The 24,954-nt window shown below is 39.9% G+C and overlaps 1 protein-coding gene and 1 long non-coding RNA gene across 2 annotated transcripts in view; one reads left to right on the top strand and one right to left on the bottom strand.

Annotated features, from left to right (window-relative positions):
* Positions 1-13,266, top strand: part of LOC132403189 (uncharacterized) — a 99,392-nt gene extending 86,126 nt beyond the window's left edge. Inside the window, exon 4 of the long non-coding RNA XR_009515204.1 lies at positions 12,881-13,266. This is a non-coding gene — a long non-coding RNA (uncharacterized LOC132403189). The remainder of the gene's footprint in view (positions 1-12,880) is intronic.
* wtap (WT1 associated protein) overlaps positions 1-24,954 on the bottom strand; it is a 42,241-nt gene that overhangs the window by 14,479 nt on the left and 2,808 nt on the right. Inside the window, exons 3-4 of the mRNA XM_059986548.1 lie at positions 17,860-17,984; positions 4,028-4,155 (exon numbers count right to left, since the gene is read on the bottom strand). Of these exons, the coding sequence (XP_059842531.1) occupies positions 4,028-4,155; positions 17,860-17,890 (159 nt within the window). The 5' untranslated portion in view covers positions 17,891-17,984. The remainder of the gene's footprint in view (positions 1-4,027; positions 4,156-17,859; positions 17,985-24,954) is intronic.

The following is a 24,954-nucleotide window of genomic DNA, read 5'->3' as shown; positions in this document are numbered from 1 at the left end:
AGGTGCCAAGGAATTCAGACCTAGCCTGGCCAGCCTCTCCCCATACCTCTAGTCCTGGCAACATCCACATAAATCTTATCTGCACTCTCCAGTTTAACCACATCTTTCCTACAACAGGACGACCAAAACTGACAATATCATTCCAAGTGCAGCCTTCCAATGACATATACAGCTGCAATATAATGTCCCAACTCTTATATTCAATGTGCTATTCTCGCCAGATTCTACCATTCACCTACCTACGAGAGGCAAATTACAGTAGCCAATTATATAAACAAGCACAGCTTTGGGATATGGGAGGAAACCCACACAATCACATGGACAGCATGCAACCTCTATGTGGAAGCTTTGGAAGCACTGGCCCTGGATTGGTGGAGTTGCAAAGTAACAGCTTTTCTAGCTGAGTTCCTGTGCCACCCTATGGATAGATTTAAGAAAATGGGCAAAAGAGTAAATGACATTGGACTTTTACGAGATTTAAGAAAATGAGCAAAAGAGTAAATGACATTGGACTTTTACCCCCTCAACAGATTATGATGTGGAATATATTACCTGGAAGAGCAGAATTGATTACAACTTTCAAAAGAGAAATGAATATATATAGTCAACAAAGACAGGTAGGCAGGGTAACAGGTAAAGCGTTGGACAATTTCCTAGTTCAAAGGCAAAAGTAAAAACCACTAAAAGTGTACAATATTGGGGCACCATGTAGCTTAGTGATGTAATTACAGCTCTGTGCACTAATAGGTTCTAGATAATGCTTCTTATTATAGACAAGATATAGGAGCAGAATCAGACCGTTTGGTCTATCAAGGTAGCAGTCAAGTTTTATTGCAATCTTTGCCTTCAAATTTATGTGTACATGTTTGTGTTCTATCTTTAAGTACTGAAGAGTATTAAAATAAAATAATCCATTAAAAAGGTGTAATAACAAACCTCAATTTTGCAGGGAGTATCTCAAGGTGCAATTCATTCATAGAACATGAGTATTACCAGCATTTAACACCATCCTCAACTGGCTAAGAATAGGACCACTAGATTTTCCCATAGTTCCATTATTTTTAACTGCTGGTGAAGTAGCCATAAGGTTTCCAAGTCAGTAGGTCTGAGACACCGAAGGGGATCTTTCTATGGCGTTTTCTACCTTTTTCTTTCTTGGAGGCACATTTTCTGATTTTTCAACTTATCTTCAGTGCGTTGCTGCAGTACATTTTGTAGATGTACACATGTAGATGTACAGCCTGTGATATAGCCCATGGAGGCCAATTAGGGAACTGCTGTGTCTTGATGCACCAACTTCGAGTGTTGTTGGGACTGCATCCCTGAAGACAAATGGAAAATATTCCACGCTCACTAGTACCTTAAACATAGTGGAAAGGCTTTGGAGATCAGGTGAATTAAAGCACAAACTACTCAACATTTTACATTGCTACACTGATTATGCAGCTGATCCAAAATTATTCCTGGATATTGACCATGGTGATGATAGATAAGGAGGTAAAGGAAAGAAGGATTTTGTTACGTTAATGTAGCTGAACAGTGGGCTTTGTGATATTCCATTATTGCAACATAATGTAAAAATTCAGCATGGGAAAAAAAATACTGTTAGCTTTTCACTAACTTTTTAGTGGTGAAAGTAAGAAGTTAAAAAAATAAATTCTGCAGGAATTGAAAAAAATCTTGAATACATCCAAGAAGAAAGCATGTTTATTTCTAAGTGCTAAAGAGATCAAGAAATATGAAGAAAAGGTGGGAAGAGGAATGAAGTGGATAATAACCACAATCATGTTGAATGATAGAGCAGCTCGCAATGATCCACTTGACTTCACTGTTCTTATTTTCCATGCTTCTATTTCACTGGTAAGGCATCAATAGATTATGGAAAATAAAGAAAAGCTAACCCCATTATACACTGAAAGTACTCATCAATTTTATTTTAGTTTTGGAAGAACAAATCGACTTACGCAGGCTCAATCAATCTTCTACAAGACAACCACCTATGAAAGATACTCATCTATCTTATCCAGCCCCAAATTACCACGCAGGTGGCAAATTGTCCTTAACTGCAGTACTTGAGTGACCTTTCCCCTTCTGTGAACTTAGACAGCAAATATTTACAGCCTTGAATTGGCAAATATAATCTGTAGATGTGAACTTCAGGACATTTACAAGATCAGGTGTATAAAAAGGGCCTGTAGGATCATTGGGATCCCAAGTCATCCCAACCACAATCTATTCCAGCTGCTACCATCCGGGAAGCGGCACCACAGTACAAAAGCCAGGACCAACAGGCTCCAGGACAGCTTCTTCCACCAGACCATCAGACTGATGAACTCACGCTAAATTGAGTGTACTCTATATTACACTGACTGTTCTATTTATTATAAATTATTATGATTGCACATTTAGACAGAGACGTAACAAAGAGTTTTTACTCCTCATGTATGTGAAGGATGTAAGAAATAAAGTCAACTCCTTGTATGGGGTGGTGGTGAGAGGGGTATATGCATGGATTACCGAGTAAACATATTTATCATAGAGTGCCAGAAGACTGCATTACTAATACTGTTATCGAGCTAAAGGGAACGAACTTTATGAAGTTCTTTCCATTCTACTGCCCACGAATTTTGAACTTATTAATTAAAAAGGAATTGGCTAAATAAAGTTAAAATAATCATGATATACAAGAACTGGTGCATGATGCGCTATGTACTTTCAACATGGAAGGAAATAAAGATTGTTGAACAGCTGGAGTGCTGGGGAAGGGCAAATAAAATTGAAGGGAAACTTACCTACTGAAAAACTAAGAAAGTCTGCTCATAAATATGCCATTTTAAAGTACACTGGACTAAAGTATTAATAGTGTCCTGAATTAAGGAAAAAATACACATTAAACTGTATCATCTGGGTGTAAACACTTCTTAAAGCAAAACTTGGTTCCATGTTGATAGGAATAATTATATGGGACATTTCTGTACAATTATCAAAGTGAACCCTTGAAAGCATTATTTAAGTATACATTTAATGCCAGATGTATTTGAGTTCAGTTAAGTTTAAATGGACAAATTTCAAAAAGATCTGAGGGTATGGCAACAGCTTAAATTTCTCAGGTGAGACAATTAATGCTGGGTTTCAAATATTTCTTCTAACCCACTCCCAAGTGGGCAAAAAAAGCAGAAATATTAAGGTGTTATTCTTTACCTAGGTGTTTATATGGTGACTTCATTTCTTTGCAACTGTGAATAAATTAGAGCTGTACTTGTTGAAATAGAATACTTCAATGTCCAAACATTACAGCAACATATTCGTCTATTTGCATCTTCTGTTGATGCAATTTTTGCATCACTTCCATATTGTGGAAAAAAGAACAAGGACCACAAGGAATTGTAAATGTAAAGACACGACAAAGAATAGAAAAGGGGAGTTTTTAAAGGGTTATCAGAATTTAAAATTTAGATGTAGATGCATTAAAAAAGAAAAAAATATAATTTCCTTTGCATATTGATGTGCTATAAGGAGTAGAAATATGCTATAATGACAGGTTGGACAAACTTGGGTTTTTTTCTTTACAGCAGTAATAGCTGAGGAGAGATCAGATAGGAGATTAGGAGAGACATAAATTGAATGTGAGAGAGGATTAAGTTTGAAGTGTATGCGCAGAGTAAGTGTTTTTTTAAAAACAGAGAACGTAGGGTGTCTGGAACGTACTGCCATGGTGGTAGTGGAGGCAAATATGATGAGGTTTTCAAGGGACTCTTACACAGACATATGAATATGCAGGAAATGGAAAAACGGAAATTGTGTAGGCAAGAAGGGATTAGATGGGCATAGCTGAGCATTTGATTACTAACTTAATTAGTTCAGAACAACATTGTAGGCCAAAGGGCCTGATCCTGTACTGTTCGATGTACATTGTCGGCTCTATTCCATTCTTATTCAAGAACTGGCATCCAGTATAAGAGACTCCTTATTAGAATACACTAGCACCTAAGTTTAAAATGATTCACATGCAACAGAAAGTACTCACCGTACACTCCTGCATTTCATGCTCCTTGGTGGCTAGCCGCATAAGCAGAATGTTCTCCCTTCGGGCTGACTCATGTTGCTGCTGTTTTAGCTTCTCTTCTGACTCTCTTAATCCACTTACATCATTTGCTGTTGATGGATAGAGTGCAAACAAATATACATGATCAAACCTTTGTTCAAAATATTGCTTTAAATATGTTTTCAAGAATACTTTTGGTTATACAAAAGTTTGGAATACTTTTGGTTTTTCAAGATTACTTTTGGTTATATAAAATATATCACTGCAAATTCTGAAGCAGATTTTGTATGTATTGGTACAAGTTTTAAAACCTTTTACCCTAAAAATTACTGCACACAGCTTCATTTCATGCTGGTTTTATGCCAGTGAGATCTCAAGAATTTTAACCTTGTACAGAATTTGCAGGTTAGACAATGTTCAAGATTATTTTCTTTAATAAAGAAAACACATCAACTTTCTGATTATAGGCAACATACTTCACACAAAACTAACCTCCCATAATCTCGGGAGCCACTCTTCAACAAAAACAGAGATCAGTGATGAAATCCCCCATTACCTTCTGTCTACCATCATACCTATCAAGGTGATTGAAGATCAAGACTTCATATGTTGAACAAAGCTTAGTCTACTAGACAAAAGTAATCCCTGCCATCCTATAAGCTTTTGACATTTGGACTAACTACATCTCAAAGCAATGCACTGGTTCCACCAATGCAGATTTTAGTCATGGAGTCATAGAGAACAACAGCACTGAAACAGGTCCTACGGCCTGTCTAGTCCGTACTGAACCATTAATCTACCTGGTCCACTAACCTGCGCCTGGAGCATAGCCCTCCACACTCCTCCCATCCATGTACTTATCCATATTTCTCTTAAATGCTGAAATCAAACTTGCATTAACCACTTCCACTGGCAGCTCGTTCCATAGTGAAGAACTCTCCCCTCATGTTCCCCTTAAATATTTCACCTTTAACCTTTAGTTCTAGTCTCTCACACAGTGGAATATTCCTGCTTGCTTTTACCTTGCATAATTTTGTATGTTCTATCAAATCTATCCTCACTCTCCTATGCTTCAGAGAATTAAGTCCTAACCTATTCAACCTTAAGGATGAGCTTTAGGGAAAGTCCTTGTCTTGGCAACATTCCTGTAAATTTTCCATGTACTTGTTCATCCTATTGATATCTTTACTGTAGGTAGTTAGAACTGCATAAAACACTCCAAATTAGGTTTCACCAACATTTTATACAACTTCAACATAACATTAACTTCTGAACCCAATACTTTGATTTACAAAGGCAAAGGTGTCAAAAAACTCCCTTTACTTACCTGCCTGTCACACCACTTTCAAGGAATTATCTGTTTTCCCAGATCCCATTGTTCTACTACATTCAATACCCTACTGTTTACTGTGCAAGCCCTACCTTGGTTTGTCCTCCCAAAACAACTCACATTTGTCTAGATTAAATTCCATCTGTGATTTTTCAGCCCCTTTTTCCAGCTGGTCTGATTCTTGCTACAAGCTTTGACAGCCTTCCTTGCTGTGCACCACATCCCCAAAATTGGTGTCATCTGCAAACTTGCTGATCCAATTTACCACATTATCATTCAGATTGTTGAGAGATATTAATCTAAACCTTCCTTCCAACATAACCGTCTATTTTTTTCACCCATGTGCCTATCTGAGAGCTCTTAAAATATTCTTAACATATCTAACTCTACCAGCACCCCGGCAGTAAATTCTACACAGACACACACCAAACTACTTTTGTCATTCACCCGCTATATTTTCCTCCAACATCTGAAAAGTATGCCCATTCACATTAGCCATTTATGCCCCGGGGAGAAAAGTCTCTGGCTGTCCATTCTACCTATGTTTCTTAACATCTTGTACACTTCTATCAAGTCCACCTTTGCTCTGTTTCTCCACACTGTTAAGAATCCTGCCCTTAATCCTATAATCTGTCTTCGTTTGATGTTCAAAAGTGTATCACTTCATACTTTTCTGGATTGAACTCCATCTGCACTTCTCAGCACAGCCCTTTGTAACCTACAACATGCTACAGTAGTGGTCACCAACCCGTCGATCGCGATTGACTGGTCGATCTTTAAGACTTTCCCAGTAGATCCCGAAAAAAAATACACAAATACTGTTGAGAGATTGTTTCCGGGTTGCGGGGTTTTAGTTCCGTTCTTTCTGCCCAGTGTGCATGTGTGTAGCTCCCCCCCCACTACGCAGTGTACTTCAGTGGTCCCCAACCACTGGGCCCGCGAGGAAACAATATGATTCAGATGCACTTTTCCTCATTCCCTGTCATGCCCATTGTTGAACTTGAACGCATGCGAGGTCATCAGTCGCTTAAACACTGTGACACCCTCCCACCAGGGATCACTGGTTGGCCTCGGGCCGCTGGTGAGAAGTGCCGCTGCTACTGGCCTGGATTGCAGACAGATGGGCACTGACTCTAAACCTGTTTAGCACACCGAATGTTCGTGGGGAACTCGGCGCTAAAATATTTGCAGACCTCTTTTGGGCTCAGGGTTTCGTAAATAGCGGAGCAGCTACCAGGCTGCCATCTTCTGAAACAAACATTTGTCAGCCGATAGATCCTAAAAGACTGTGACCGCTGCGGCCCCGGCACAGGGACCTCCAGCCCTTACCCTGTCCTCTCACCACACCCACGACCAGCTGCACCTGGCCAAGGTGGTTGGCAGCAGGCGAGTGGGAGGCTGCGGTTCAGGCCTGGAGGCTGTCTAATGAGGCAATGAAGCCCTCAAAACTGCTTCGGCACCCTGTCCAAGCACCCTGCTCTTAAAGGCAAACCCATTCAGTTTTTTTTTCAGCGGGAAAAACATGAGCAAGCGGGACAGAAGCTAAGTGCTGAGAGCCACGAAAACTAAACTGTGGAATAGACAGGATATACGGAACCTGCTTCGAGTATCGCTGTATTCCTGTCGTGTTTAAAACCCAACCCCCACCCCTGGTCAGCCAGTCCGCAAGAATACTGTCAATATTAAACCGGTCCACGGTGCAGAAAAGGGCAGGTACCCCTTGTGTTTATACATTATTTCTACTTCCGGGCTGCAGGGTTTTACTTCCAGTCTTTTCTGCCCCGGTACGCATGCGTGTAACTAATCGATCTGGGGTCAATCTTGCCATTCACTAAGGCCAGGGTAGGGGATCTTGGGCCTAGAAGGTTGGTGACCACTATGCTACACTATCCACATTCACCACTAACCTTGGTGTAATCTGCTAACTTACTAACCTACCCTTCCCACTTGGACGACTTCTTCATCCAAGCCATTTATAAAAATCACATAGAACAGGGCTCCCAAAACAGATACCCATGGAACACCACTGGTCACCAACCTCCAGAGAGAATACCCTCCATCTACTATACCATCTGTCTTCTGTGGGCAAACCAATTCTGTATCCATACAACTAGGTTTCCTGGATCCCATGCCTTCTGACTTTCTGAATGAGGAATCCTGTCAAACAACTCACTAAAATCCCTATACACATCCACTGCTCTACCTTCATAAATCTCAGTCAGGGTTGTGAGGCATGACCTTCCCCTCACAAAACCATGCTTCCTTATTAAGACTATGCTTCTCCAAATGCTCGTGAATTCGGTCTCTTAGGAATCCCATCCTTTACCTTGCCCACCACTGACATAAGACTCACTGCTCTTTTATTCCCAGAGTATCCCTAATACATTTTTTAAAAAAAATTTGCCAGCTCCAATCTTATGGTACTACTGCATTGGCCAGTGGGGATGCAAAGATCATCACCAAAAGCACAGCAATCTCATCCACCCACTACTGTAGTAACCTAGGGTATAGACTGTCCAGCCCTGGATCTTATCTATCCCAATTTTTTTCAAAAGCTCTAGTACATTTTCTTTCTCAACACTGATATGTTCGAGGACATCAGCCAGTTTTATGCTGTCCTCACATTTGTCAATGTTCCTCACTGGTGAATACTGAAGCAAAGTATTAATTAAGAATCTCTCTACCTTCTCCAACCCCAGGCATATTTCCTTTTTTTAAAATCACTGATCAGTCCTACCCTCACTCCAGTTTTCCACCTGTTCTTCACATATTAGGTTTTTCTTAATCCTACTCACCAAGGCTTTTTTTCATGCTTTTTCATGTCCTAGCTCTCCAAAGTCCATTCTTAAACTTCTTCCTGACTAACGTATCTTTCTAGAGCCCTGTCCCATCCTTGCTTTCTAAATCTTAAGTCTACTCCCTGTCCTAGACTACGGTAAACATCAGGAAGTTGCAATCAATCTTCAAAATGCTCAACCACCGAGTGATCTGTCACCTGACCAGATTCATTGCCTAGTACCTGATCCACTGGCTTCTCTGAGTCGGGGTGCCAATGTATCATGACAGGAATTATTCCAAGACACACCTAACAAATTCTGCCTCATCAATATTAGGGAAGCTGAAGTAACCCACAACAACAACCCTTTTACTTTTGCACTTTTCCACTATCTGCCTCCAGATCTATTCTTCAGTACAGGTGGCCCCCATTTTTCTAACATTCACTTTATGACAGCTTGCTGTTACGGAAAAAAGACGCCTGCTTTATACATGTGTTTACCCTGAGAAAGACTACCATGACCGTGAAGCCTTATACGTGCCGATCTTTTCCCCCTCCGAATCGATTTTGGCTCGTTGTCTTCCCGATTTTGATAAGTGAAACTGCATTGTACATACAATATTTCTATTTTATATAGGCTGTATATTTATCATATCATTCCTGCTTTTACTATATGTTAGTGTTATTTCAGCTTTTGTGTGTTATTTGGTATGATTTGGTAGGTTTTTTTTGGATCTGGGAATGCTCAAAAATTTTTTCCATGTAAATTAATGGTAATTGCTTCTTCACTTTACGACATTTCAGCTTACAAATGGTTTCATAAGAACGCTCTACCTTCGGATAGCAGGGAAAACCTGTACCACTGTTGCTATGGGGCATCTACAGAAAACTCACAATTGTTCCCTTCCTGACTCCCAACCACACAGACTCAACAGACAATCCCTCCATGACATCTTCCCTTTTTATAGCAGTAACATTATCCCTGATTGGCAATGCCATTCTACCACCTCGTTTAGCTTCCTCCTGGTCCTCTTTGAAACATCTAAACCCCCAACATCCACTTGTAATCCATATGCCATTCCTCAACACATCCCTAACTGATCAAGATTTCTTCGCAATTCATCATACCCTGCTTCACTATTAACAAGACACCCTAATTTAGTATCATCAGCAAACTTGCTAATCGTACCACACACATTTACATCCAAATTATTTACATAATTAATGAATAACACCAATCCCTTCACTCTTTGCAAGTTACAGGCATTCAGTTGGAGAATCAAATTTCAATCCTCATCATCTGATTCGTATCATCAAGTCAATTCTGAATCCACCTTGTTACAAGCAAGATAGATAAAAGGGATGCAGTGGATGTTGTATATTTGGACTTTCAGAAGGCCTTTGACAAGGCGCTACATAAGGCTGCTTACCAAGTTAAGAGCCCATGGTATTACAGGAAAGTTACTAACATGGTTAGAGCATTGGCTGGTAGGAGGTAGTGAGTGAGAATAAAAGGATCCTTTTCTGGTTGGCTGCCAGTGGTGTTTCACAGGGATCAGTGTTGGGACCACTTCTGTTTATGCTGTACATAAATGATTTAGATGATGGAATAGATGGCTTTGTTGCCAAGTTTGCAGATGATACGAAGATTGGAGGGGCAGAAGGATTTAGGCAGATTAGGAGAATGGGCAAGAAAGTGGGAAATGAAATACAACGTTGGAAAATCCATGGTCATGCACTTTGGTAGTAGAAATAAATGTGTGGACTACTTTCTAAATGGGGAGAAAATCCAAAATTCCGATAAGCAAAGAGAATTGGGAGTCCTTGTGCAGAACACCTTAAAGGTTAATTTGCAGGTCTTATCAGTGGTGAGGAAGGTAAATTTGTCATGTGCTTTTGTGATATTATTCTGGAGGAACGTTGTCTCATTTTTTAACTACACTGCATTTGTGGTTTTTAAATGACATAAACTGAATCTGATCTGATATGCCATGTTAGCATTCATTTCAAGAGATCTAGAATACAAGAGCAAGGATGTGATGCTGAGGCCTTATAAGGCACTAGTGAGGCCTCACCTCGAGTGTAGTGAACAGTTCTGAGCCACTCATCTGAGGAAAGATATGCTGGAATTGGGAGAGGGTTCAGAGGAGGTTCACAAGGATGATTCCAGGAATGAAAGGGTTATCATACAAGGAAGGTTTGATGGCTCTGGGTCTGTAGTCACTGGAATTCAGAAGGACAAGGGAGGATCTCATTGAAACCTTTTGAATGTTGAAAGGCCTAGACACAGTACATGTGGAAAGGATGTTTCCCCACGGTGGGAGAGTCTGGGACAAGAGGACACAGCCTCAGGATAGAGGAGTGCCCTTTCAAAACAGAGATGCAGAGAAATTTCTTTAGCCAAAGGGTGGTGAATTTGTGGAACTTGTTGCCACCTGCAGCTGTGGAGGTCAGGTCATTGGGTGTATTTAATGACACCCAATTGACAGGTTCTTGTTTTGACATGCCGTCAAAGGATATGGGGAGAAGCCCGTGAACTGAGGTTGAGAAGGAGAGAAAGAAAGGCTCAGCCATGATTGAATGGTAAAGCAGACTCGAAGGAGCAGATGAAGCCATCTGGTCCAATGTCTTATGGTTAGCTCTGTTATCGAACCTTCCAGGGCAGCTTACCAAGAGGGACCTTGTCAAAAGGCCTTACTAAAGTTCATAGAGACAAAATCCACGCTCTACCTTCATCTACCCTCTTTGTTACCTCTGCAAAAACTCCAAAAGATTTGTCAGACATGAACACCCATGCACAAAACCACATAGACTGTTCCTGATCTGGCCTGAACAGTAGTAATAGTAGATTATTAAAAATAATTCCTCTGCAATCTCCAACAGCACAGGAGCATCACATTGCTGTAGGCATAATCCCTGCTCTACTCACTTTACACCTATGACTGTGGCTAAGTACAGCTCTAACACCATATACGAGTTTGCTGATGACACCACCGCTGTGGGCTATTATCAAAGGTGGTGATGAATCAGCATACAGGAGGGAGATTGAAAATTTGGCTGAGTGGTGTAATAACAACAACCTCTTACTCGATGTCAACAAGACCAAGGAACTAATTGTAGACTTCAGGGGAGGGAAACTGTCCATGAGCCAGTACTCATCAGAGGTGGAGAAGGTCAGTAACTTTAAATTCCTGGGTGTCACTATCTCAGAGGACCTTCCCTGGACCCATCAAATAAATATTATTGCAAAGAAAGCACAACAGCGTCTCTACTTCCTTGAGTCTACGGAGGTTTGGCATATCATCAAAAACCATGGTAAATTTCTATTGATGCGTGGTGGAAACTGTGCTGACTGGCTGAATTACACCCCTGGTATGGGAACACTAATGCCTTGAGCTGAAAATCCTACAAAAGATCATGGATTCGGCCCAGTACACCATGGGTAACACCCTCCCAACCATTGACCACATCTACATGAAACATTGTCATAGAAAAACAGCACCCATCATCAAAGATCCTCACCACCCAGGTAGTGCTTTCTTCACTGCTACCATCATGTAGAAGGTACAAGTGCCTCAGGTCTCCCACCAGCAGGTTTAAGAACAGTTATTGCCCCTCAACCATCAAGCCTGTGAACAAAAGGGGACAACTACTCTCATTCTGTTGTTCCCACAACAGATGGCCTCACTGTAAGGACTCTTTATCTTGTTATTTCACACTGGTTATTTATTGCTATTTATTTATATTTGCACTTGCACAGTTTAACAGTTACTGTTCTACAGATTTGCTGGGTATACCCATAAGAAAAAGAATCTCAGGGTTGTATATGGTGCCATGTATGTACTCTGATAATAAATTTTACTTTAATTTTGGTAGTGATTGACTTGAGTGTGGTACTTGTTGCTATTGGAGATGAATTTCCCCACCACCAGCACATTACTACAGAAACCCCTGTGTTCTGGACCCACCCATCTTGACATGCATGGCTTGGTTACATTCATTGTGTTCTACTCCTGCTACAGCCACTGAATTCATTCCTAGAATGTCAACAATTGTCCCTCATGACTTTTAGTGAAGCTTCCCATCTACCACAACCATTTCATACCTTAATAATCTTGTTTAAATTTAGCAATGCAGCTCAAACTGAATTACTTATTTTGGGGTTTGTTCCACCTCCCTTTTTACATAGTATATCAATCTTCTGTCACTGATCCTTGCTTGCTTTGGTTTGCCAATTATTTTCTTTTTGAAGGTGATTTTGTAGTAAATGCCAAGTTGAGGATTTATTCTTACAACACTTCTGCTAATGCTCTCAATATCCGAGCTCAATTTGCTCATCCTTTTCGATTTCTGCATTTACAATCAGTTTTCAAACATTCCATGTTAATTTGACACAGTAATTTCTTTGCCTGATTTTTTTAGTTTAAAAAAAAATTCAGTCTCAGCCTTTTCACATTGTGCACTGTCCTACTCGCCTACAGGAGTGAACTATTTGCATCTATTTCTGTTATTTTGGTTTTTAGTACTAAGATGCATTTCTACTTTTATATCCTGGATCGAAAGATTCAGAAGTGAGTCTTTGTAGTTGTTAAGTACCCAGTGAAAAGGAGTTTACATCCTTTGTGCCGATACAGTTCATAATCTGCACTACTAGTTTCCTGCTTTTTCCTCCACCAAAATAATGTTGCCTTAATTTCCTTATAATAATATCTTTATTTTTCCTTTTCAGGGTTCTTTTGAAGACCCTGACCTGGAGATACGCACTGAATACGGTTCTTTGTGGGTATGGGTTTCATAACCGGCCGTTGTTCAGCACGCCAAGGACTCGGCTTTGGAAGCCTAGGATCTCGGGGCTCTGGAGATGGGCGGATTGAGTGTTGGTGTCGTGACAGGAGACCCATGGGTTGTTGGGGAAGTCGGAACATCTGTGGCTGTGTGCCCAGAGACTTGTGATCGTGACCTTTGGGCACAGAGCTCAACAAAAGCGACATGGCGGAATTTTAACATTGTAAACCAGCGGGTTGTTTGTTATGTTTCCCCACTCGGTGTGAAAATGGAGACACCTTTTTCACCCTGACATATGTTAGTGATATTAAACGCGATTCTGATTCAGAATCTATCTGGTTTTGGATCTGTGAAGAAGTATGGAGCTGCTAGGTATACTTTGTATGTTTCAAACATTTACAAGAGATAATGAAACTGAAGTGCATGAATGGTATTAAATGTGGTCATTGTTGAAGGGGCTCTCATTATGTGAAGAGTCAGGGCTCACTTTATGAAGTACAGTGAGAAAAGCCTTTTCAATAAATATAATCTGGGGCTAATGGAAGTGTAAAAACAATGCACCTGAAACCTGAGGTCCCTAAAGGACAAAGGAATTGCTGAGTAATTTTTAAATTCACTTTTTTTCTCAGCAATCATTGTCCATTACATAAGAAATATGAGCAGGAGTAGACCACCTGCCCCTTCTGCCTGCTCTGCCATTCAGTAAGATAAGGGCTAATCTGGTCATGGACTCATCTCCACCTACCTGCCTTTTCCCCATAGCCCTCAATTCCCCTAGTATGCAAAACTCTATCCAACCCTGTCTTCAATATATTTACTAAAGTAACCTCCACTGTTTCATTGGGCAGAGAATTCTACAGATTCACCACTCTCTGGGAAAAGTAGTTCCTCCTCATCCATGTCCTAAATCTACTCCCCTGAATCTTGAGGCAATGTCCCCTAGTTCTAGTCTCACCTACCAGAGGAAACAATTTTCCTGCCTCTATCATACCTATCCCCTTCATAATTTTATTTATGTTTCTATAAGATCTCCTCTTATTCTTCTGAGTTCCAGCAAGTACTGTCCCAGGCAACTCAATCTCTCATCTCTGGAATCAACCTGATGAATCTCCTCTGCACCGCCTCCAAAGCCAGTGCATCCTTCCTCAAGTAAGACCAGAACTGCATGCAATACTCCAGGTGCAGCCTCACCAGTATCCTGTACGGTTGTAACATAACCTCCCTGCTCTTAAGTTCAATCCCTCTGGAAGGCCAACATTCCATTTGCCTTCTTGACAGCCAACTGCACCCACAAACCAACCTTTTGTGAATCATGCGCAAGCACTCCCAAGTCTCTCTGCACAGCAGCATGCTGCAATCTTTTACCATTTAAATAATAATCTGATCTTCCATTTTCCTTCCAAAGTGGATGACCTCGCATTTACCAACATTGTATTCCATCTGCCAGACCTTTGCCCACTCACTTAACCTATCTATATCTCTCTGCAGACTTTCCGTATCTTCTGAACAATTTGCTTTTCTACTCAATTTAGTATCACCAGCAAACTTAGATACATTACACTCGGTCCCACCTTCCAGATCGTTAATGTATACTGTGAAGAGTTGGGGGCCCAGCACTGACTTCTGCGGCACACCACTCACCACTAATTACCAACCAGAGTAACACCCATGTATCCCAACTCTCTGTTTTCTATTAGTTAACCAATCCACTATCCATGCCAATACATCACCTCCAACTCTATGCATCCTTTTCTTATGGATTACTAATTGCTTAAGAAAGGTGGCGATATTGCTCAGCAATTTCAAAGGGTATCTATCAATCACATTGCTCTAGGTGGTTAGAATATATAATTTGGCCTTAAGGACATAAATGAACCAGAAGGGTTTTGTGAAAATCAGAGCATTTCAAGGTAACCATTATTAAGATTAAATTTTAATATAAAAGCAGATCACTCAATTAACCCAATTTAAAATTTACATCTGCAATAGCAAGATCTGTAAACACACCTTTGAATAATGGGCCATTAATTCAGGCCCTTGATTAATAGTCCAGAAACTTGGGCTATGTCCACACTAGACCGGATAATTTTGAAAACGCCGGTTTCACGTAAAAACGATAGGCGTCCACACTAGGTGTTTTAAAAAATACCTCTGTCCATGTTAAAACAGATATTTTGGCAAATCTCCCCCTACTGCGCATGAGCAGGACACATCTACCGAAAACAAGCGACATGTTTGGTGTAGAATCTCGCCGTGAAAGACTTAGTGCGTGTTTGTTCAGTTACAGACTAGAAAAACTTAAAACAATGGACAGCTGTTGGCTCTCGTGCAGGAGGACTTAAAAGTAAAAAAAAACAAATACTGGAGCGTATGGAGGCAACTGACAGTATGACCTGGCTGACGATGAACATTGAAAAACTGACCAACTCTGTTGCATTAATAAAGCACCTTGTTAAATGTATAAGACATGTCTGCATCAATACTATCTTGTATTTCCATACAATGTTACATTAGGCTGTTACACATCTATTGTCAGAGAAGTACTTGCATAAATAGGTAAACCACCTTCACATGAGCAAGGACAGAAAACGGCAAAGTGAGTACAGCCGGCTCTTCTTATCCGTGAGGGATTGGTTCAGGGACCCCCCGCGGATACCAGAAAACACGGATGCTCAAGTCCCTTATTTAACCTGTCTCAGTGCGGTGGACATTAGGACCTGGCGTCACGGCTCTGAATACGCAGTTTTTCTGTTCACAAAAATAATCACGATCATGATTGAAAATAAGGTGGAAGTAATAAAGCGATTGGAAAGAGATGAAACGCCATCGGTCAATGGAAAAGCGTTAGGCTGCAGTCGGTCAACGATTGGAACCATTTTAATGGAGAATGTTAAAGGCCCTGCAATTATTACTAAGCAATGCAGTGGTTTAATTTTTGAAATACGTACGTTTCTTAAGTGTTTTATATGGATTGAAAGGTAAAATATGTACTATATACTAAGGAAAACGTTTGACTGACTGATGTACCTGTTCCGACTTCAAATCCGACTTAAAGATGGACTCAGGAATGGAACTCATTCATAACCCGGGGACTGCCTGTACTTTTAAGTCATTTCTAGGTTACTTATAATACCCAATACAGTGTAAATGCTATGTAAATAGTTATTATACTGTATTGTTTAGGGAATAATGACAAGAAAAAAATAGTCTGTACATTCTCAAACAACGAGTGCTGGAGAGAGAGCTTCCAGGTTTTCCCGATCCACGGTTGGTTGAATCCGCGCATGCGGAATCCGTGGATAAGGAGGGCCGACTGTATACTTATTTATTCAGTAAGTTATGGGTCAAAGTATTTGGTGAGTACATTTCTAACTCTTTTGGCTTCAGTCTCATTGCCATCTGCTCTGAAATTGTTAGGTTGCATTCAAGAAAACAATGAAATGGCACACTGCCATCACCATCTGTTCTGGCACATCATAACAGCGTTTTTAGATTTCTCTGGTTACCCCATTCACACTGCTCTGGCCAATCTGGCATTTTCAAAATTACACGCTCTGGAGAGCGTTTCTGAAAATCTCTGTTTTCAGGGGACGAAAACGCTGTTTTAGTGTGGATGGAGGGTAAAAACAAAGAGAAAAAGCTTCGGTTACGGATTTATCCGGTGTAGTGTGGACGTAGCCTTGGAGTGAAGACGACAACGAACTAGAAAATAGTGATATCAGATTACTTTGAATCACTGTTTTTCCAAGAGAATTTTACCAAACCTATGGTAATGGAAGGTAAAGTGGAGAATGCAGGAAAGACTGGCAGAATTTAAAAGTACTTAAAGTACTCCAGATAGGATGTACCCTAAATTACCATAAAATGTGGTTATAGAAATACTGCCTACAAATTTCCAAATTACACAATGATGCCACAACATTTTCAAAAATATGATAAATGTTTCAACTGAATTCAAAGAGCTGGATAAACCTAGTGCTTATGGAAACATTATTTAAAAATAAGATTACTGGAGAAAATCAAGATAGGTATGGAGCAATAAGAGAAAGCCAGCAATGACCGAACATTTTTATGAGGTAATCATGCAGATGAGGACATGGTTAAAACATGGTTTTAAAACCATCTGTTTGCAAAATATAATGCCCAATTTGGAAGGCATGACGAACACAGTATCCAAGTTGGTAAGCCACGACAAGAGAAATTCAATGCAAAAATTTAAAGATAAAATGACAATACAGCAGATTCCGCTTAATTGGACCATTGATTAATTGGGACAGTTGTTTTTAGACAAGAACCAAAACAAATTTTAAAAAAAGAGCTGAGATTCTTTTCATTTATTTGGGACACTATGCTGCTTAATAGGGGCAAGGTTCTATTGCAGAATAGTTTCTAAAAAGTGTCAGTCACATGCACTTGTTAGACACTGCATGCTTAGAGTGAAGTTACTAAATAGTGCCAATTGTGTGTGCTTGTGTTATGTCATCCATTTAGGCCAACAGACACTGATTCAAAATGCAGCGATTTTTAATAATTTTGTTTTGAGACACTGCTTGCTAAATATGTCCCGGGTACTTTGCAGGCTAGTACCCAAGATGGAGCTGACTAAATTTACAACCCTCTGCAGCTTTCTTTCAGTCCTGTGCAGTAGCCATCCCCCACCCCCCACCGTAGCAGACAATGATGCAGCCTGTCAGAATGCTCTCCACAGTACATGTATATAAGTTTTCGAGCGTATTTATTACATACCAAATCTCTTCAAACTCCCAATGAAGCACAGTCATTGTCTTGTCTTCTTTATAACTGCATTGATATGTTGGGACCAGGTTAGATCCTCAGAGATCTTGACACCCAGGAACTTGAAACTGCTCACTCTCTCCATTTCTGATTTCTCTATGAGGATTGGTATGTGTTCCTTCGTCTTACCCTTCCTGAAGTCCACAATCAGCTCTTTCATCTTACTGACGTTGAGTGCCAGGTTGTTGCTGCAACACCACTCCACTAGTTAGCATATCTCGCTCCTGTACGCCCTCTCGTCACCATCTGATATTCTACCAACAATAGTTGTATCATCAGCAAATTTTATAGATGATATTTGAGCCACACAGTCATGAGTATACAGAGAGTGGAGCAGTGGGCGAAGCACACACCCCTGAGGTGCACCATTGTCGCACAGATAGTGGTCCTCTGGTTTGGAAATTGAGGATCCAATTGCAGAGGGAGGTACAGAGGTCCAAGTCCTGCAACTTCTCAGTCAGGATTGTGGGAATGATCTGTAGTCAACAGCTGAGCTACAGTTGATGGAACAGCATCCTGACATAGGTGTTTGTGCTGTCCAGGTGGTCTACATCCGTGTGAGGAGCCATTCTGATCATTAGGTACAAAGTGTTCCCCTATCCAAACCTTTGTCACCTGTTGTCTCATTCCCTAATAGCTGTATCTAGTTGGGACCTCTATACATTGACTGAGGAAACTTTCCTAAACACATTTGACAAACATTTTCCCATCCAGCCTCTTTACAGTATGGGACTCCCAGTCAATATGTAGAAAGTTAAAATCACCTATGACAATCTTATGTTGCTTGCCAGTCTGCGATCTCTCTACAAATTTGCTCCACTAAATCGTGCGGACTGTTAAGTGGTCTGTAATACAATTGCATTAACGTGGTCATACCTTTCTTATTCCTCAGTTGTCCCCATAAAGCCTCACTAAACGACCCTTCATCCTGATTGTGCACTGCTGTGACATTTTCCCTGACAAATAATGCCATCCAACCAACACACATAAATGCTGGAGGAATTCAGCAGCCCAGGCAGCACATATGTAAAAGAGCACATTTGACATTTTGGGCCGAGACCCTTCATCAGGACTTGAACAGAGTCTTGATGAAGTGTCTCGGCCCAAAATGTCAACTGTAGACTTTTCCATTGATGCTATCTGGCCTGCTGAGTTCCTCCAGCATTTTGTGCGTGTTGCTTGTATTTCCAGCATCTGCAGATTTTCTTGTGTAACTAACGTCACCCCTTCTCTTTTAATCCCTCCCGTTTTGTCATGTCTAAAGTAGAACCCCGGAATATTGAGTTGCTGGTCCTGCCCCTCCTATCAAGTCTAATAGCTACAATGTCATAATTCTACAGGCTGACCCACCCTTCCTACAATACCTCCTGCACTGAAATATATGCAGCTCAGAACATTTTAGTCCCATCATGCTCTTCCTTTTCATTCCTGACTTTGTATGTAGGCTTAACAATATCTTCTCCACAACCATTTCACTATCTGTCCTGGCACTCTGGTTCCCATCCCCTTGCAACTCTAGCTTAGCACCTGTGTAACACTAGCAACCCACCCCTCCCGTATAGGTCCCACCTTCTCTGGAAGAGAGCCCAATGATCCAAAAACCTGAAGCCTTCCCAACTGCACCATCTCCTTAGCCACATATTTAATCTTCCCGTTTCTGGCCTCACTGCCGCGTGGCACGGGTAGCAATCCTGAGATCACAACCCTGGAGTTCCTGTCCTTTAACTTAGCTCCTAACTCCCTGAACTCATTTTACAGGATCTCATCACCCCCTATCTATGTCAGTAGTACCAGTGTGGACCATGACTTCTGGCTGCTCACTCTTCCACTTAATAATATAGTTGACTCCATCTGAGACGTTCCTGACCCTGGCACCAAGAGGCAACAAACCATCCTGGAGTTCATCCAGCTTGTTTATATGTCTCGATTAAACCATCCTGGAAACTTGTTCTAGTCCACAGAACCTCTTTTCTACTCCCCTAACCAACAAATCTACTATTACTACAGCTCACCTCTTCTCTCCCCCACTTTCCTTCTGAGCCACAAACCAGAATCAATGCCAGAGACCTGACCACTGTGGCAGTATGCTGGTTGTTGAAGGGAACAGCCACAGGATTACTCTGTGCTATCTGTGTATCCCCTTCCCCCTCCTGACGATCTCCCAAATACCTGTGTCCACACCTTGAGTATATATACCTGCCTGTATGCCTTGTCTGTCAACCCCTCAGCCTTGATCAGGAATACATCTAGTTCCAGCTCCAAACCCCTAACATAGTCTGCTAGAAACTGCAGCCAGATTCACTGCTTGCAGATGTAATAATCAAGGATACTGGCGGTCTCCCTACCTAATCCACACCCCACAGAGGTGTACTCCAGTATTCTGTCTGGAATCCTCACTGCTCAAAATATGCACTAAGAAAGGAAGAAAAAATAACGAAAAGTAATCTACCTAGGTCTGATGCTTCTCCTGGTTGAAGTTTCAATTCCCCATTCCAAAAATGGCCCACTCACAGAAGATGCAAACTACTTTTTATTGGTCGTTGCCAAATGCCTAGTAATGCAAAATCTGATGTCTCCTTGGGACTCTGGTATGCAAAATTATGCTGACTGCCCCATCAATAATTATCAGGAACTAATAGTTTTATAGTCCTGTAGCAGTATCGGTAGTGTCCAAATTTGTTCTGTATTTCATTTAAACACCTAATTTGTTAACTTAGTTACACTGAAGTTTGTCTTATTTTATCTTTTTAACTATTTTCATGAAACTTTAGCTATTTGGGGCAGCCGCTTAATTGGGTACCAGTGTGTTCCAATTACCTGGAATCCATTGTACATACAAAATTGCACAATTTCAAAACAGTTAAGGAAATGTTTCTTCAATATGTGCAACAGTTAAATAAACATGGATGTTATGTAAGGAGAATTATATCCAGTTCAGGGCATAAGAACGAAGAGTTCAGTGAAGATGCAAGAGATTTTTAAAAATATATTATTAATTTCGCAAGATGCCAGCACTGGCAAAGGGGGGATTATTATCCATCCATAATCGTCCTGCCAAACAGTGACTTGCCGGGCCATTTTGAAGCCAAACAGAAATCATCAACGCCCAGACAGATCACATAACGGCAAATAAGGCAGGCAGATTTTCTGGAAATCAGTGGACCATAAGAGTTTTTCATAGGTAGATCATCCAGTAGTTATGTGGCAGTAGATGTATTTTTAAACATTGCTAGTTTGTGAATTGAAATTCCATGTGGGATTTAAATTTGCATCTCTGGATAGTTAATCCACTCCTCTAGGTTCTAAAATATTAGCACAGCAAACTACCGACAGCACTACTGCATATCAGAATGACTCCAAGAGAGGTGTGCAGATAGAATAGAGAAGTTTGTTCTGCTTAAACTGGAGGATATATAGAAGAAAACTCAGACTCTTTTAAAACATGCAAACATTAGAGAGAATAACACAAAGAAAATCTGCTTCTAATGGCTGAAGGAAGCCAGAAGACTGACCCTAGGTGACTTGCAAAAGAATCATAAGTGTCGGATTTGAAATAAAGTTCAAACTAGGAAGGTACCATATATGAAGATTCAACAGCTAGTTGAACAACACTCAAAAGAAACATTAGATTTTAATAATTTCATGAAAGTGGGAAGTGGAACAAATATACTGGATGATTTCAATACTCTCTTCAGGATAGCATTATTCTGCCCACTGGGCATGATGTATGAGAATTAAAAAGAAACACAGTTTTGAGGATACTCATTCAGTCCAACAATTCTTTTTATTCATTTTGCTTTGCACAGTAGCCAAAGCCTTCTGCACAATGCAGCAGGCCATGTCACAAAGAATGTAAAACTAACTTTATGCTATTCCACCTTATTAAAAAAAAATTATACTCTTTACCTAAATTGATGCAATCCTTTGAACAATATGGTCAATTATCAGGATACAAGATCAACATAGATAAAACGGGAATTACTTTCATGTAACTATAGCCCACCAAAAAAAATTGAAAGTAGATATCCCTGGGCATGGCAAACAGAGTCTTTCAAATATTTGGGCATCATTATACCTAAAGATTTGGCAGTTATCAGAATGCAATTATCAGCTTATATATAAAAAAAATTAATGAAGATATAACAAGATGGAACCTAATGCCTTTTTTTAAGTCTCAGTTCAAGGATTGGAACTATTAAAATTAATATACTGCCCAGACTATTATATCTCTTTCAGAATCTACCAATAGAGATGAATCAAAATCTATTCAATGAATGGATCAAAATGTTATCAAGATATATAAGGTAAAAGGCCTAGAGTTTGTCTCAAAACTTTGCAATTAGCCAAGGAAAAGGGGAGGGGGGGGGGATGGGGCCTACCTTCTCTTAGAGTTTATTATTTTGCAGCACAGTTAAGAGTTGTAATATGTTGGTGCAACCCATCATATGACACTCAACGGAAAAACATTGAGGAGGGGATACTTCCCATCCCCATACAAGCAATTTTGGCTGATAACAACCTACAAAGGTACATAAATACTATTGATAACCCGTGGGTGAAATGGACTCTTAAAATATGGAAAAGTATTATAAAAGAATATAAACTAGAGTGAGATATTGCAATACTTAAAATGGTGGGCATATGACTCGGATTTTACGCGGAATAAACTGGATGCTACATTTAAGGACTGGACAGCGAAAGGAATAACAGTTCTTTGCAATATAATGAAACAAGGAACACTGTTAATTTTTGAAATGCTTAAAGAGAAACACATCAGAAAAACATGACTTTTATTGGTATTTACAGATGCGACAATATGTTAACAGGACGGTTAAAATGTAACAAAGGGAAGTATACATTTGATAGAGCTATTTAGAAAAGCATATAATTCAGATAACGGTATTAGTGTGGCGGCCCGCACACACGGGATTTGAACAGCCATTGGGAACCATAGGCAGACGCGCGGTCCGCTCCGGGAGGACCTTCCAGGGACAGTCTGATGTCACGTCTGCCCCACGGGTCACAGGGACCCATGGGAAGGGAGACTTAAGTGCACGATTTTGAATCAGTAAAGTCATTCCAAGTTCAGCTCTCTCTGCCTCTGTGTGTTTTCTTTAGTAGCGCTTTGCGCGCGACTACAGTAGAATCATTTCAAGCATGTATAAGGGTTTGCCAAATCTTAAAACACATTCAACTTCATACATTAAAACGAAATGGGAGAAGGAGGGATAATTATATCTGAGGACGAATGGACAATAATATGGAGGTATTAATGGAAGTGTACCAGTTCACAAAAATGGAGGAAGTTCAGATGGAAAAACTTGATAGTTTATTACACCCTCTCTGAAATCCCATTATGATGGTAACCTCCCTGTTTGCTGGAGAAATTGTGGAAATCAAAATGCAAACTATTTTAATATTTTCTGGGAATGTCCCGTTATTAAAGACTATTGGAGTGGGATACACAATGCCCTACAAGACATCTTTAAATGTGAAATACCCTTAGAAAGTCAGACCATATATTTTGGTAATATATCTCAAGAATGGTTGAAAAGAGATAAATATTTAATGAATATACTGCTGGTGGCTGGTAAAAAGACTCTTACCAGGAAATGGTTATCACAGGAGAGCCCAACCTTAAATGCATGGATGGAAATTACAATGGATATTTACAAAATGGAGAAGATAACAGTATGTTAATCATAAATTGGAACAATTTGATTCACACTGGGAAAAGTGGTTTAACAGCTCATCGGCCTGATTTTATTCTCATAAATCAATGAATATGTTGTTTAAAAAAAAGACCACTCCCTACTTGTACATAGTTTTCTCTTTTTGGTTGTTCTTTCTTTCCTCTCTTTTCTGTAAGTGTATACCTCAGATAAATATTATGTGGAGATTTGTGGCATATATGACTATATGATATACATGTACAGTAACTGAAATACATCTTATGGAAATGTTTGTTTGATGATGAACTTCAATAAAGACTACAAAAAAAGAAAAAATCATAAAATTGGAAAACGTATTATTTGTAACATTTTAATATTTTATCCACATATAGTTAGTACTATAGCATATCTGACTACTATTCCAGTAACAAGAGGCAGCACAAATCATTCAGGTTATACCACAGGATCACTGGACCCATTATACATGCAAGGGAGTCTGCTAGTGTTTTTGTGGAGGCTATAAGTTAACATTGCAAGGGTACAGTAACCAACAGGAGAGAAGTACATTTAACAAGTATTGGAAATAAAGGTAAATGGCAAATAGGACCAGATGATAGAAAATTATTAAAAGGTGAAGTTTAAAAGCATGGTATCTAACAATGCACAATGCAGCGGTAGCAAGATGGATAAATTAATGGACAACAGTCATAAATGGTTATAAGCTTAGTGCTTTTGAAATAATGTGACTACAGACTAACTAAAACCAAGTTATCAAGATTCTAGGTTAAAGAAGTTAGGCAAGACAAACAAAAAGAGGTTCTCAGCCCAGTCCAGTTAATTCTTGTGTTCCTACTTCATGCACTTAGTAACATTCCAAGGACGAAAATGAATTGGAAAATCATAAGTGATTAACAATTTTAAAAACTCAGAAAGAAAGACATTCTCCAATCAGCTAGATCTACCACCCTCCAGTGCAATGACTCAACTTAGGTCTGCGGAAGTCAAGCTCTATTAATGCAGGTGACGATGAAAGGCATAATTCAGTAAAAAAGATTTTCAAGGATCTTCCCATAGCTCTCTCTAGCTAAATACAGCTGTTAAAATTATGCTGAATTAGTTAAAATTGTCTATTTCATTGTTAAATATTTGTAAGGGGCCAACAGATCTGCTGCAATACCAGTTTGAGCACTCTTTGCTAAGATGAGTAGGGAATGTGAAATAAAAAGGAACATTTTCTTAATTGATCTTAATAAACCAACACAGCAAAGTAACAATGCTAAAATATATCATAGCATATTTAAATATTCTTTGAGCAACCAGTGTTTATTTAAAAATTTGGTTTCCTGATGTGTGTGTTGGTTTGGCTGCTGTGCCAATTTCTGAGACATCAAAAAACGACTTTCCTCAAGATGTTCTGAAAGTGCAAGCTTGTATTTGATCCAAAAGATTCATATTCAGAAGTTTTAACTTCATAGATTTTGCTAAATGCAGTATTAAGACAAATGTTAAGTTGATGCAACCAAGGAGCAAAAGCTAAATGGCAATGATAGGA

The sequence above is a fragment of the Hypanus sabinus genome, chromosome 12, assembly GCF_030144855.1.
Source record: "Hypanus sabinus isolate sHypSab1 chromosome 12, sHypSab1.hap1, whole genome shotgun sequence".
In the NCBI taxonomy this organism is placed as follows: Eukaryota; Metazoa; Chordata; class Chondrichthyes; order Myliobatiformes; family Dasyatidae; genus Hypanus; species Hypanus sabinus.
Note: the sequence above shows the minus strand (reverse complement) of the source record. Positions and strands in the feature narration are given on the sequence as shown.